This window comes from Dermochelys coriacea, chromosome 1 (genome assembly GCF_009764565.3).
Source record: "Dermochelys coriacea isolate rDerCor1 chromosome 1, rDerCor1.pri.v4, whole genome shotgun sequence".
Classification (NCBI taxonomy): Eukaryota; Metazoa; Chordata; order Testudines; family Dermochelyidae; genus Dermochelys; species Dermochelys coriacea.
Genome location: NC_050068.2, coordinates 215,583,314 through 215,598,726, shown reverse-complemented (window position 1 = coordinate 215,598,726; position 15,413 = coordinate 215,583,314). Strand labels below are relative to the sequence as shown.

The following is a 15,413-nucleotide window of genomic DNA, read 5'->3' as shown; positions in this document are numbered from 1 at the left end:
GGGATTTTTTTTAATTACACTGGTCCTATCTGGGGCTGGGGGATGGTTTAACATATAGGATGTGACTAAGGATACAGTCTTATAGATGCTGAGTGATCTGAACCCCTGTTGCTTCCCAGGATCAGACTGTTTGTGGACTAAACTACCCTCAAATTAGGCTACACTGGATATCGGATACACAAGCTGCCAATCTACCTGAAACAACACAGGACTGGGACTCAGAAGATCTGGATTTTATTCCCAGCCCTGCCACTGGCATGCTGGGTGGCCTTGTGCAATCACCTCACTGCTCAGTGCCTGTTTCCATATCTGTACAATGGGGATATTAACACAGACCTCCTCTGTAAAGTACTTTGAAATACACACATGAAAAGCACTGTATAAGAGCTATGTATTATCTGCATTTGCCCTTTCTAGGACATGATCTTACAGGGAAAGACAACTCCTGTACATACATGGTAAACTTGGGAGTGATATCATCACATCAGCCAGTCTGCTATAATCTGATTGAGGTAAATTTAAACTGGATTCTTTATTCAAGCCCCCTCACAACTACCACTTGTGTTATGCTCCTTAGTTCTGTGGACTCCTTCCCTCTGGCTCCCTCTAGTGTTTGAAAGTCACTTTGCATTTACTCAACCCTGCTCTAGTCCACTGCCATTAGAGTCAACATAACTTAGATGCTAACATCACTCTGGGAAATCCCTTTTTGAGGAGCGGTACTCCTGGCTGTGGAAGCACAGAAAATGACACCCATCCTAATGGTCAGTGAGGAGAGGTGGGGATGGCTGGTATGTTAACTGAGATAAACAGAGATATAGGTGTTGGATTTAAATGCTGTAGTTTACAATAAGTATCTATGTTTTAAAAATAAATAATACATGGGTTTTTGCTATTGTACTTTACACTCGTCACCAAAAATCATTAAGAACGATCTAGCCCTCTGTTGTTATTTCCATTATAACATAACAGAGTGTGTGGAACAATATATTCATTATTTTTATAATATTTTGTACTCCCTAGAGCACCATCCGTTTGGGGATCTCAAAATGCCTTACAACACTAAAGAAGTTTAGCCTCAAAATAAACCCAGGAGACAATTATTATTGTCCCTACTTTACAGATGGGAATACTGAGCCACCGGTGTTCAGTCCAAGGTTACACATACAGTCTGTGGCAGAGGTGGGAAAAGAATCTAGATTTCCTGACTCACAGTCATCTCCTATAACCAGGGCTCCTCCCTATAATAGTGAGGAAGCTGATGCATAATCATATAAATGAAAAACCTTGCTCCCTTCTTTGATTCTAATCAGATTGTCTTGTATAAAAGAAAACCATAGAGGGGCCTAGCTTATTCAGGAAGTATTGTGTACATGGTAAGTACTCATGCACCTATGGAAGGGGATTGTTTTTTCTTCCCTTCCTGGAACCCTTTATTGACAATTTCTTGCAATGCTCAGTGCCTGACACTCATTCTCAACACATTCTGCACAGGTTCCATCTACATGGGGATCATGGGAGGAATTTGCCTTCAGGGTGACAATTTCTCAAGCAAACACTCCGATTCTGGAACCTGAGAGAACTCTGTCCTTCGAAATAAGTCATGGTTTATAGTACGATGCACCTCTTACCTGAAGGATGATCAGGGGATACTGAAAAAGATAAAGGGCAAAAAACCAGTTAGAATTCAAGGAAATTAGTTACTGATTTAGAAATAAACTGGATGATAAGGCAAGACTGTGGCTGCTCCTTTTCTGGGTGCACAAGTTTGGAGTAAAGGCACAACGTTTTCATTCAAGCCTATCTCAACTTGTGACCAGAAGTTAAGTGGGTTAAGGATACAACCCTAATGTCACCTGTCTGTGAAGACGACAGTCTAAAATATTTACAGATTTCCACAGTCTCTTGATGTGGGGACTGGTGAGGTGACTCTCCCCCTTCAGATCTGTGTTCTCTAGGGATGTCCCAGGCCCTTTCCCCCATACACAGGTGGGTCAGTGACTAGTGATGTGAATCCAAGGAGTATATTCGCTAGAGAGACATCAGGAGATCTACTCAGCCCATTTTCCCGATATAAAGGTGAGATAGTGGCTGATTAAGTGAATCTATAACAGGCCCTTGAAAAATATTGACTCCCAGTCACACTCACCATCTCCTGAACAGGTTTGAAATTGTTATCCAAAGAGACAACTCGGAACATCACTGAAAAGAAAGGGGGTGATGGGGAAAGAAAAAGAATGAACAACGTTAGCAGCAGAATATCATTTTCTAATATATGTTTTGAAACTAAGTTTCTTCAGACACATCATTGAAGGAAAGTTCGAAGTGTTAAAGAGAAGTCTTTTGAGTTATTGGAGAAGCAAAAAGTATTTGAATGTTATTTTAACTGGTTAAAAAAAAATCAACTAAATTATTTCCTACATGAATCAGCTGGGGTCAAATATATCTAAAAAGTAAACACACATGGTCATATCATCTCTCACCTTCTTCTCCATTATACCAGGTGTAATTTTAGCCTACATAACATATATTGAACTTCCTGAACTTAAATCTTGGGGCAGTGGAAAGATAAATCTAAAGATAATTATTCGAAGTTTGGAAGAAGAGAGTGTAATTGACTTTCCCACCCTAAATTAAATGTGGACTATTCAAACTGTTTATCATGCATCATTTTATTTCCTACGTGTTTCATTGTCATGTACAACAACAATTAAAACCCTTTCACTGAAATAAAATCACAAATTAACCGTACTTAGTGTGATGGGGTGTACTCCCCACACTGACTCTGAGAGGGCTGAATTAGGCCAGGCAGGCCCAATCAGCCAATCAAGCAGCAAACAGGGGAGATTCAGGCTGTGTGGAGGGAGCTAATTAGAAGGAAGTTCACCTGTGAGAAAACAGACAAGGCTTCTATAAAGCCTGGGAGTTGATGGGGCTGCAAGGAAGTAAGCTTCAGTCACACCCTGTGAGAAGGGAGGTGTGTCTGGAGGCTACAGAGGCAGGTAACCTACAGTTAGATCCTGAGAGGAGAGAACTTGGGAGGGTGGCAAACCCAGAGGGGGTGGAAGCCAGACAGGTAGGAAAGGCTCAGGGAAAGAGCCAGCAAGGTCCAGGAGGGAACAGACCTGAGCTGCTGATTAGAGGGTCCCTGAGCTGGAACCCAGAGTACAGCATGGACCTGGGATCCCCTACCAGCCACTGTGGAAGTGGCACTGGCTGGGCAGGGAATGGGAAGACTGCCCAAGCCTGTTGATAAAAAGAGACTTTGATACCCTGGAAAGGGAGAGCCAAGTCACAAAGAGGCAACAGCTGCTCCTGGAGGGAGAGAGAAGCTGCAGACAGAGAGAGAGAAGAGATGAAGTGCAACTGCAGGAAGGGGTATCAGCTGTGCAGAGCTAATCCCCAGAATGGCCAGGAGGAGGTGCCATCCTGTGGTGAGTAGAACACTGCGTGGCAGTTAATCATGCTTGGATATTTCAAATATGGCTGAATGAGGTTATTCCAAACTAACAAAACAAATGATGCTTGTATTAAGAAACACCACAGGTTTCTGCTCCAAAGGTATTTTCCAGAAAATATGAAGCATCTGAAAAGAGGGGAGCAACTTCATCACCATGAGAATAGCCCAGGTAGAAATGTAGAGGGACTGGCAGGGTCCTCTCTATCTATCTTAGGAACTTATATGGCCCCAATCACCATAGTAGTAGAGCACCTTACAATCTTTAATGTATTCATCCTCACCACACCCCTGTGAGATAGGGAAGTGCTTTTATCCCCATTGATGGGGAACTGAGGCACACATAGACTGAGTGACTTGCCCAAGGTTACACAGGAGGCCTGTTGTAGGGCAGGGAGCTGAACCTGCATCTCACAAATCCAGGACTAGCACTCTAACCAGTAGACCATCCTTCCTCTCCAGTACCAACAAATCTCGGGAACACTGTCCTAAATGAATCAGGAAAAACCCATCCATCATTGCTTGCTGTCTTCAGGTCATGCTCTGAGATTCACCTCTTCATCAGAGCATTCCCCAAAAGAAAAGAGTAGAAGAAAACCCAGTCATGTGTTCAATGATAGAAACCACAGAATAGGAAGAACTGATTTTCTCTTCTAGACACATCTCGCTGTCTTTATTCTTTATTTAATTTATTTATGTATTGTATTGTACGACCTGTAGAAATGATGACTGAATCAGAATCTCAAATTCAGATAAGCATAAACAACAAAAGATCTGGATATTCCTGAAGTGATGGATTTCTGTAAACCAGAAAGCCATAAGATCTCTCAGAGAAAATTCATTCAATTAGGAACATATAAATGCTATTTATGCATTAAAATTCTATGAATAAGCTACTTTCCCAGCTGTCTTTTGATGATCCCTACCTGGGGCTGCAGCCAGAGACCATCCCAGGGACTGATTATGGACATCCTGCTCCAGTTCTTCTCCTTCTTAGCAATGAGACTCCATCCTAGCCTCCCTGCCCCCAGACATCCACACTCCCAGTTCAATAATTAACTCATACCCCCCTCCCCGCCATTCACCTGTCTGTCCAGGTTTGTAAATGGGTTTGTCCGTCTGGATGAAGACAACGCTGTCCACATTCTGAATTGCCACCGATCTTCTCTCTGACAGGTGGACTGTGTGGCCTTTGGCAGAGAAAGTGATGATAGCCAAAGGGTCAGAGGTGGCAGGAGGAGCCTGGGAGGGAACAAAAAAACGAAGACAAAGTGTTTTAGGGTCATCTATGAGATGGGTTCCCAAGTGAGGGTGATGACCCCTAAGAGAATCATGATGAGTTTGATGATAGATTGTCTGTCTGCCAACAAAACAAATTCTAAAAGTATGTTTACGCTGCAGTTGGAGGTGTAATTTCCAGTTCTGGCATACATATACACACTAGCTTTGATTGAGCTACTATAATAAAAATAATGTAGCCGCAACAATACAAGCAATGGGTGACCTAGAATCTCAGCTGGGATTGTACTCAGGCAGCTAGTCCAAGCTGTTGCCTGTGCCATTGCAGCCTCACCTCTATTTTTTTAGTGTGCTAACTCAATCAAAGCTAGTGCGTGTATGTTTAGTGAAGCTGGAAATCACACCTCTAGCCCTATGTCCCCTTACAGTCTGTGCTATAGATTGGTACTAGTTTTATCCCCAGGCTGTAGACTCAACACACAGTTCAAATCCACACACAACAGCTAGCATAAATGTTTCCTAATCTCTCATGACTACTGTGTATTGACCCTATTGATGTGCAGAGCTGTCAGGCTATTAGCAAGTTCTAAAGTGCTTTTCCTGCTGTGTATGGGATCACCTAACCATGGGCTCTTCTGTGGCTTTTGCCACAGCTCTGCACTGTAATGAGAAAGGAGACTAGTGTGTTCCAATTGGATTATGAGCTAGATCGAGTCAAATCCGCCTACACCCTGGGATGAAAGTCAAATGTCTTTCTCTGATACACTCCCTGATCTCTCTCTCTCTCTCCGCCCCCCACCCCCCCGCTACTCTAATAGATTTTTTTTCTTCTTCTTCAGACTTGTTTTCTAATCTTTTTTTCCTTCCCCTGCAGTCTGTCTTTGGGTAATCTACACTGAGACTGGAGGTATAACTTCCAGCTCTAGCATGCTAAAAATAGCCATTTAGCTGCAGCTGCATGAACAGCAGGAGAGGCTAGCCACCTGAGTATGTACCTGGGAGTTCAGACAAGATTGTGCTCTGGGCTGATATACCCTCCTATGACTTGTGCTTCTGTGGCTACACTTCTATTTTGATTGTTTTAGTTTGATCAGAACTAGTGTATGTCTCTTTGAGCTGCAATGTACGCCCCCAGCTCCAGTGTAGACATACCTTGTGTCTTGTTTTTCATTTCCCATCCCCATTCTCCTTGACCCTTTCTCCTCTTGTTCTTCAAGAGTAGGATCAGTTTGGACGATAGGAGGGATGTGTCCCCCTTTGTCTTTAGTTGAATTAAAATATGAAATACCTTGAACTCTCTGCATTGGAAGAAATTTTTTTCTGTCACAGATTCCTCAAATAGCATGGTCTTGATGTCATGATATTCCAAGTGAACATTCAGGGACAGTGGCTCACTGAGGTTGTAGAGCTGTACACACAGGCTCTGCAGAGAGATGCTCTGCAGCACCGAAGGGACCACCAGGACATACTGACTACAGATAAACAAAGCCAAACAGCCAGGTCAATCGGCAGAAAGGAGAGGACCCACAACAACAAACATTTGGAGAAAAACTTAGGGCTTGTCTACACTCGCAATTTTCAGCGCTGCAACTTTCTTGCTCATGGGTGTGAAAAACCACACCTTTGAGCACAGGAAATCTCCAGCGCTGATAGCTACGCCCCTCGTGGAGAGGTTTTTTTAAGAGTGCTGGGAGAGCTCTCTCCCAGCGCTGTGACGTGACTACACAAGCCACATTAAAGTGCTGCTGTGGCAGTGCTTTAATGTTGCCAGTGTAGACTAGCTCTAAGTGGCTACTGGGAATCCTGATCAAAAGCTTGCTGAAATCCGCGGAAAGACTCCAGTTTAACGGGCTTTGGATCAGGCCCTAAGTGAGCACAGTGTGTTGTCCCTCAAGCTATTCCACTATGAGATGATTCTCCACATCCCCTCACCTCAAACTTGAACTGGAGGGACAAGCTTGAGGGGTGGTATGTATCATACTTATCTGGCCCTCATCACCATAGTATCTGAGCGTCTCATGTTGTCTAATGGATGTATACACCTCTGTGAGGGAAGGAAGTGTTATCCCCATTTTACAAATGAGGAACTGAATCACAGGGAAGCTAAATTACTTGCCCAACATCACACGGGAAATCTGTGGCAGAGCAAGGAAATGAATCCATGTCCCCAACTAGTGCCCTAACCACCAGACCATTCCCTAATAGAGAGTTCTGTTTCTGTGGCCTAGTTAGCCATGAGCTTATTTTCTGAGACTATCAACACAAGTACCAGTTAATGCTAATTATGGTGGTAGATCTAGGCACATTTCCATCAAGAAAGGAACTGAAATGTCACAATATATTTGCCATTATACACAGGAAATGCAAATTCAGTCTTGGCATGCAATGCTTGATTATTCCAGGAGGAGAGACTACCCAATTCAGCTTTTGTTTCTATCACACTCTATCCTCTTCCCACCCCTCTCACTTTGTTGCTCCCTTTGTCTCCTGCCATTATGCCTTTTTTAAAAATGCTGCTTCTTATGGTTAGAACAGGCTCCCACTCCCAGGGCATCCTCACTCTCACCCTTCAAGTCACTCCTCTGTTTGGTTAGGCTTCTGCTGCTAGCCTTCCCCCTGCTCCCCTGATTCTTTCATTAAAATAAAAGTCAGAACTGAGAAACTGGACATGCAACCTAAAATGAATCGCATCATATTTTTGTTGTAATCCTGGCCCCACCCTTCCCTCCTACTTCTTTTCTTGATTTCATCTTTAACTGATCTTGCCTGGCTAGGATTGCACAATCCTCAGAACAGACCAGGAGTAAAATTTTTAAAAATGCTTAAGTGCTTAGGAGCCCAAGTCCCGTGAACATTCATAGGGTGTTATGCCCATAAGTCCCTCAGTAAAATGAAACTTAGGCTCCTAAATCACTGAGATGATTTTTAAATTTTTACCCCAAGTTTTCTATTTCTGTTAAATCCTGAGCACTGTATGGTGCTGTATAAGCAACACATGATACCATCAGCCTCCAGCATAGCTCTGAGAGGCCCCTACAGTGCCCCTTGCTATTCCAGTCCTACCACTCACCCAGTCTTGCCAATGCACTTTACTCCTGATCATCAGTGCTGTCTACTTATCTAGTCCTAGGACCTCCTCCTCATCTCTGCTGCTGCACCTCAATCCTAATCTGCATTAGTCCCTGTTTATTAGTCCTGGATCTCTACTAAACAAATCAAATTTCATACCAATTTTGTGAAAACGAGAGATTCACTCTATACTGAAACATCCACCAAATTCATTTCAGCCACACCTTCAACTGCACTTTAAGATTGAACCCAAATCTCCAGAGACAAAAGTCTTAGTGCATCAACAACAACGCCCCCAGAACAAATTAAATGATGGAAAAATAATGCAATATTATATAATAAAAGCAAATAATATGTGATCTCTTACGGCCCATGAGATTTTGCAGAAGTCAAATGAAAGACAAGAACACTCAGAAAAATCTTTGACCACATCGTCGTCCACGGAGATGAAAAGGGAAAGTTGAAGGTGGAACCTCTCCCACGAAGAGAGCATATCTTCTGGCTTTTTAAATACTCATGGCTGTTTCCTCCTCCTCACTCGTATTCCAATGGAAAGACAAAGAAAAAATTTGCATAGATTAATTTCCCTCTGTTCTGCCTTTCTTCACACCCTTTCAGGTGTTGCTTCATAAATGTAGCTTAGGGAAGTTCCAGTGTTGCCAATGAATTCATTTTTACAGGCCAAGCCACTTCCTGATTCTCTTAATGTTTCACTTGTGCTTGCCTCTCTGATTTTCTCTGCAATAGGGCTTGTCATCATTCCTTGATGCTCCAGCTTGTTAACATGTATCATTGCTGAAGTGCTTGTGTGCTCCATCAGGACACAAAGCTCCCACAACACTGCTGTGTCGTAGGCCTGGAATGTTGGATGATAATGATAACATGCACAAAGGGTGTTGTTAAATTCAACAAGGAAGGGGAAGAAAATCTCAAACACCCTTCTTTTTTTTTTTAAAAAAAGTAGGCTCAAACACATAAGGATGAAAGAAAGGCAACTCTTCATTTATTTACTTATTAAGGCCCTACAAACTAAGTTTCTATTCATGGTGTTTCATAGAGTTTAAGGTCAGAAGGGAGCATTAGATCATCTAGTCTGATCTTCTATACATCACAGGCCACCAGTACAACTCAGCACCCACATTGAAGCGGGGAAATGGTCCTGCTCTTGTGGGGAACTTTCCTGGCTTGTGCACTACCCCGAAGTCCTAGCGAAAGGATCAGAGTCCTCGCTCCCACTTCCTTTACCCAGTGGCCTCCCTGCCCTTGAGGACTCCCCTTCCACTCTCCTGTCTGGCAGAGTCCTCGTAACCCCAACAAGGCTGGGCCCAGGATTCCTGGGCGGCTTGACCCCCAACCCTGCTGTGGTCACCTAGGACAGGGGCTAGGGTGTCCCCACTCCGGGGTACTCTCTCTGCACTGGGCACTTCTCTGACCTACTGACCATTACATACAAGTTAAAGCAAATGCAAGTTATTTAATCAACAATTAATTTTAAAAAGAATAAGGAAAAATGGGAAAGGTTAAAGGAAACACATCACCCCACTCTGTGGCAGGGAACATCACAAACAGTGTTTCTAGAATGTCAGGGCAGTTCAGTCTGTTCCTTGTAAGTCCCAGCCTCCTTCTCAGGCCCTGGCTGTTCTGCAGGGATGCTGTGGGTTGGACACTTGCTCTGGTGGTGGCCACGCACTCTAAGGCTCTAAGTGGTAGGACTCTTCTTCCCAGTGTCGCCCTGCCCTGTAGGGGTTACGATCCAAACCTGGCCTGCAAAGCCTCTTGGCTGAGGCATCTCTCTGTGCTGGGCCCACTGCCCAGGGTCCCCCACACCCTCCCCAGCAGTTCACCGCACTCAGCTCTGGACTGCTGCAGCCCAGTTCCACCACTCTGTCTCTGCGCTGCTGCTGCTCTGCCTCCAGCTCCCTGGGCTGCTTCTTTAGCCCCTCTGGCTCTGGTTGCTGCAGCTCCGCTCCCAGGGCAAGCCTGCTCTCTCTGGGCTGTGCCTCTGGCTTTGGGGCTGCAGTTCTGCTCCCAGGACAGGGTCTAGACTCTCTGGACTGCTTTTCTAGTCCCTCTGGATCTGGCACAGCTCTGGTCCCCAGCTTAGCTTGGGCCCCTGCTTTCTCCTTAGCTCAGCCCCACTCTGTCTGACCCAGGCAATTCCAGCTCACACAGAGGATGGGACCTCCCTGGCCTACTGACTCCCTGATTAGCCTGCACGTGGTATCATTCAGGCTGACCTGGAGCATTGGCCTCTCCCCATTGTTCCTGGGGGCTGTCAGTCTCAGGATCCTGATTCCCCATCGACCCTTCCCCCTTTTTAGAACTGGGAGCAGCAACTAAAACACCCCCACTGAATGTTAATAAGGGGGCAACAGTCCCCTTACACACACACACACACACACACACACACACACACACACACACATGCTGAACCCAACAACTGAAATGACACCAAAGTATTACGGCCATCGGGGTCTAAACTATTATGTGCCACAATCGGAGAACAGGCGGGACCAACATGCACAGTGCCCATGGCCTGTGTTTCTGGGGATCTCTACTTTGCATCTGATACACTTCCCTGTAAGAGTCTAAACAGTCCAGAGATGAAAGATCTTTCCCTGAATCCATACTTATAGCTTCTTCTCACTGAAAACAAACTGACAGGGCCACTGCCCATGTGGGCTTTTCCTCTGATGGAGAGTGAGGGATGAATTTAGAGTGTTTGACTTCCAGTCATCCCCCACAATGACCATCTGCTTTGAAATTAGCACTTTGCTGTTCAAGTTCTTCATTTGCATTCCACAAGGCTTCTTTCTCATCCAATGGGTTATTAATTTACAGGAGTAAATGTTTGCTATTACATTATAATGGGATACAGAAAAGGGAAAACAATACAAGTAACATCCCTTTAGTTTTCTTGAAGATTAAACACCAAATACACTCTCATACATTTAATCATAATTTTGATCTAGACTAATACACAAGTGAATTGGCCTGGCTATGCATTTGGAAGCATTCAGTGAGTCCAGGGCATTGGCATGAGCTGGCACCTGGTTTGGCAGTGTCACACCCTCTTCCAACCATACCCTCTGGGAAAATCTGGGAGAAGCCTGAAAGCACATTCAATAAAACTGGTTGGAAAAATTTCAACACAACAGTTTTCTGTTGGAAAATGCAGTTTTGATTGAATCATTTTGCAGGAATGAGTCAATGTTGAGAAAATTTTCAGTGAGAAAGTCAAAACAAATTGACTTATTTCGGTTTGATAATATTAGTGTCTCATTTTGATGAGATGTTTTTTTTAAACGTTACCACTTTTGTTTCAATTTTTATAGTACATTTAAAATTAACATTTAATTATATTATAAATATGTTATATTATAATATTTTGACATTATTGAAACAAAATTTGATATTATCAATGTTTCCAAAGTGAAATTGTTCAGAATTTCCCTTCTTCAAGAAATTACTAAATTTGGCCTTTTCATTTCAATTCAGAACAAAAAATTACTTCAAAACATCAGAATTCCCCAAAGAACATTTTCCCCATTTTCCAACTGGCTCTAATGTTCAGCACATCTTGACTCTCTCAGACCAAGGGGGGAGTAAGTTCTAGTGCAAAGGATCCCTCATTGAATATGCCCTGCAGCCAGCCCCCTCTAGTTTATAACTGGGGGGAACAGTGAACATGGGAACAATGTTCCCATGTTCACCAGGAATGGGGGTTCCTAGCTCAAGCTCCCCAGCTGACTGCAACTGCCAGAGCATCACATGGGGAGAGACCATTTCCAAGGTAGCCAAGATACGTACCAATGAGGGCTTTGTAGATTAAAAGAAACCAGCTTGTTCAGCTTCACCCAGAAATAAACTGGAAGCCAGCGTAGACTGTGGAATAGTGGGGAAACAATTATGCACATTTTTTTACTTCTGTGCTCTGCTTAAGTCCCTTCATTAAACTTGTTTTTATCCAATCTGTTTAGAGCATTTTCTAAATGTTTCCATCACCACAATACCTGGACACCACACATATTAGTAAAAAAATCATTTGTCTGAAAAAGGACCGAACTTTTCTCTTTCCCCCTTCCCCACATCACATTGCACCAGTTTCCTAAGTGGGATCATTCTTGGAGATTACTACTCTTACTATTACAGTATCTGAGTGCTGATGATGTGCCCTCCAGGGGAGATGGTACTGACCATTCTTCAGCTGCCAGCATTGAAGGAAGGTCTGTGAACCTTACACTGTGTCCTAAGGTGGCAGGGCCACTCTGCTCTCTGATATTTGTTCAGGTAAGAAAGGTTGTCCCATGCATTGCCAGTGCACCTGCATGGGTATGGAAAACATGGGTCTGGCATGCCCGGGGTTAAATGGTGTCATCAGTTAGGTGGACGGTCTATTGATACTAGGTAGAGATACAGAGCAACGTGTAAGAAACCACAGAGAAGTATTGAAAAGGCTACAAAACTATGGGGGTAAAAAGGAAGTACGAAAAAGTGCTTTCTTCCAGACCCAGGATGATTTCAGGTAGAGAGAGGGGGCATAACACAGATGCAGAGGCAGTTCCATCCCTTAAAAAGACAAGACATTCAGGATGTACCTGTCCCCCCAAATTTTTAAAAGCTTGAGTTCTTTTCTGGCAATATTAAACTACTGACTGTGGAAGACTCTTCCCAAATGTATCAGAATTCATCAGTTCAATGTTAGGGTCATTAAGAAAATATGGAAACTGGGCTCAAAAAAGGGAGTGCTAAGGATGAAACATTGTCCTGATATTAAAATACAGAGGTCCAGAAAAGGCCCTGAGATTGAAGATATTGCAAATATGTTTACTGACATAAAATGGCCCTTGTTTTTAATAGTTACTCTAATGGGTGAACCTAAGGGTAGAGTTGAGGAACAAGTGTCAAATGCCCTTTGTGACTGATATCTTCAGACTGAATAGAAATGCAAACCTCCCAAAAGACTAAACATGTATATGTTAATGAATTGCAGGAAAGGAGTGTGGTGCATGAAGCTATGTAACTGAAGGGAGAAGCTGTCATTATGTTATCTGTGTGCTACACCTTTCCCTGTTGAAGAATTACCTTGTTGCTGTTGGGGGGGGGGGCAGGTGGGAGGAAAGCTGCCCTCTTCTGTTTCAGTTCAGATGCAGAATGTTACCAAGTCATTCATAGCTTTTGCTCGTTCTTCCAATGGATTTTATATTTGTGCTTTCTCCACTTGCTGCTTTTATATATCTAAAATACAAAGACCTCACCTGAGAAATTCATGTGTTGCTTTTTTACAACACTTTATTTCAAAAGTAGCAGAATTTGCTCATTCACTGTTTTTCATTATAAAAAGAAAAGGAGAGCAAGGAATCATCTAAGGGCTTGTCTACACTGGCAATTTACAGTGCTGCAACTTTCTCACTCAGGGGTGTAAAATAACACCTCCCCTGAGTGCAGCAAGTTTCAGCACTGTAAAGCGACAGTGTAAACAGTGCACCAGCACTGGGAGCCGCACTCCCTGTGCTGGTAGCTACGCCCCTCATGGAAGTGGGTTTTTTTAGAGCGCTGGGAATGAGAAACTGCAGAACTGGAAGTAATTTGCAAACTGGACACCATCAAATTAGGCTTGAATAAAGCCTGGGAGTGGATGGGTCACTCTGCTGATACTCATACCTTCTTGTCAACTGTCGGAAAAGCACTTAGAATCTTAGAGTTGGAAGGGACTTCAGGAGATCATCTAGTCCAACCCCCTGCTCAAAGCAGGCACAATCCCCATTTTTTTTTTTTTTTTTGCCCCAGATCTCTAAATGGCCCCCTCAAGGATTGAGCTCACAACCCTAGGCTTAGCAGGCCAACGCTCAAACCACCAGCTATCTTGCATTGGCCTCGTTAGCACTACAAAAGTAATTTTCTCTCCCTTGGTATTCACCCCTTCTTGTCAACTGCTGAGAATAGGCCACTTCCACCTTAATTGAATTGGCTCATTAGCACTAACCCCCCACTTGGTAAGGCAATTCCCATCTTTTCATGTGCTATAATATATATTCTGCTTAATGTATTTTTCACTCCATGCATCTGATGAAGTGGGTTTTAGCCACAAGCTTATGACCAAATAAATTTGTTAGTCTCTAAGGTGCCACAAGGACTCCTTGGGTTTTTTTTTTTTTTAGGGAAAAGGTGTCTTAATTAGAATTCATTAACATGAGGTAAAATCCAAGGGAAAACAAGGCAATTTGTAGTTTCCATATGAGTTAGCAGGTCAAGGTAAACTCTAGGCTACCTAAAAGTTTTTAACTTAACCAGCTAACGTGTGTGAAAACTAGAGATTGCCTTGTCTTCACTAAACTTTTAACCTCCTGTTAGCTAATTCAAATTAAGAACACACTTTTTCCTCATGACGATACGTCTTTGAGGGTCACTGATTAAACCTAATTTTCCTTGGAAAAAATTAAGTCCCTCTACTCTTGCTTTATCCAGACTTCTTTCTTGCAAACATTTTGTACACCTCAAGGCAAAACTTGTCTGACTCAGTCATGGAGATCTGTTGGAAAAGCTGCTACATGGCACCCTTCAGACCTCATAAAATAATTGTCTACATCCTTCTAACGGATTGCTTTTTGTGAATCATGTGTCAATGAGTCCAAAAATCTGTTCTATGGCTGTGATGAAATGGCTATGACCTGGGACTCGTACACATTGTGCAGCCTCAGTCTGTGTTGGAGCACAATCCTGTTTTCTTTGCTGGGGTGTGGAAAAGAAATCTACTTACCATAACTGGCAGCTTCAGAATTGTTTAGGCTGTATCCCAAATAGCAGGTTGCTTGGAGAGCTGCTGGTGCCGACAAGTAGCTTTGCAGAATCAAAGACACCTGAAGGTGATCAGCACCTAAAAAAAGCAGGCCACTTCATTTAGGTGCCAAAATAGATACTCTGGCTGGATAACTTTTGCCTCATTCATTCTAAGGCCAAAATTATCAAGAGTGGCCAATCATTCTGGGTGTCCAACTTGAGACTACAAACCTTATTTCAAGAGATGTTGAACACTCAATTCTGCTTACCTCAGCAGGTACTGAACCCCTCTGAAAAATCAGGTTTCTCAAATTGGGCACTCAAAATTACACAGGCTGTAATTTTTAAAAATAGGGTACTATCCCTTTAAATAGTTTGTGAGCCCTCTAATTGTCTTCAATGCTCCAGAAGGCTTGCATACAGTTATGTGCCCATGTGGTTCTTTCATAGTACATTTCATAGATTCCAAGGCGAGAAGGGACCATTGTGATTATCTAGTCTGACCTCCTGTTTATCACAGGCCATAGAGATGAGCAAACTGAAATATCTGATTTTATAGTGAGGCTATATTCTGATTTGAGATGGGGTTAAAACACAGGATTAGGATCTGGAGCTTGCTTTCAAACACACAACACAAACACAAGTGTTTGGTGTTTAGATTAAGAGTGTTGGGTTCAATCTGTCATAAAGCTAAGTAATGTGTACAATTTGCATCTAGGTTCAGATTTTGCATATCCTCCAAACTTCAGGTGTGTTTGGATTCAGGAATCTATTGTTAGTCCATCTCTAATTCTGGGCAACATTCTGTAAAGAATCCAACCAATCAATAAAAGACCCAGCCCACAGCACCCCTGGGCCCCCCATTCCA

General features: G+C 43.2%; 1 protein-coding gene across 1 annotated transcript in view; it reads right to left on the bottom strand.

Moving 5' to 3' along the window:
* The window catches only part of LOC119858195 (ovostatin-like), a 52,850-nt gene extending 41,198 nt beyond the window's left edge, over window positions 1-11,652 (bottom strand). The window contains exons 1-6 of the mRNA XM_038408214.2: window positions 11,576-11,652; window positions 8,133-8,302; window positions 5,985-6,168; window positions 4,543-4,699; window positions 2,150-2,202; window positions 1,632-1,652 (exon numbers count right to left, since the gene is read on the bottom strand). Of these exons, the coding sequence (XP_038264142.1) occupies window positions 1,632-1,652; window positions 2,150-2,202; window positions 4,543-4,699; window positions 5,985-6,168; window positions 8,133-8,197 (480 nt within the window). The 5' untranslated portion in view covers window positions 8,198-8,302; window positions 11,576-11,652. The remainder of the gene's footprint in view (window positions 1-1,631; window positions 1,653-2,149; window positions 2,203-4,542; window positions 4,700-5,984; window positions 6,169-8,132; window positions 8,303-11,575) is intronic.
* Window positions 11,653-15,413: the final 3,761 nt, after the last annotated feature.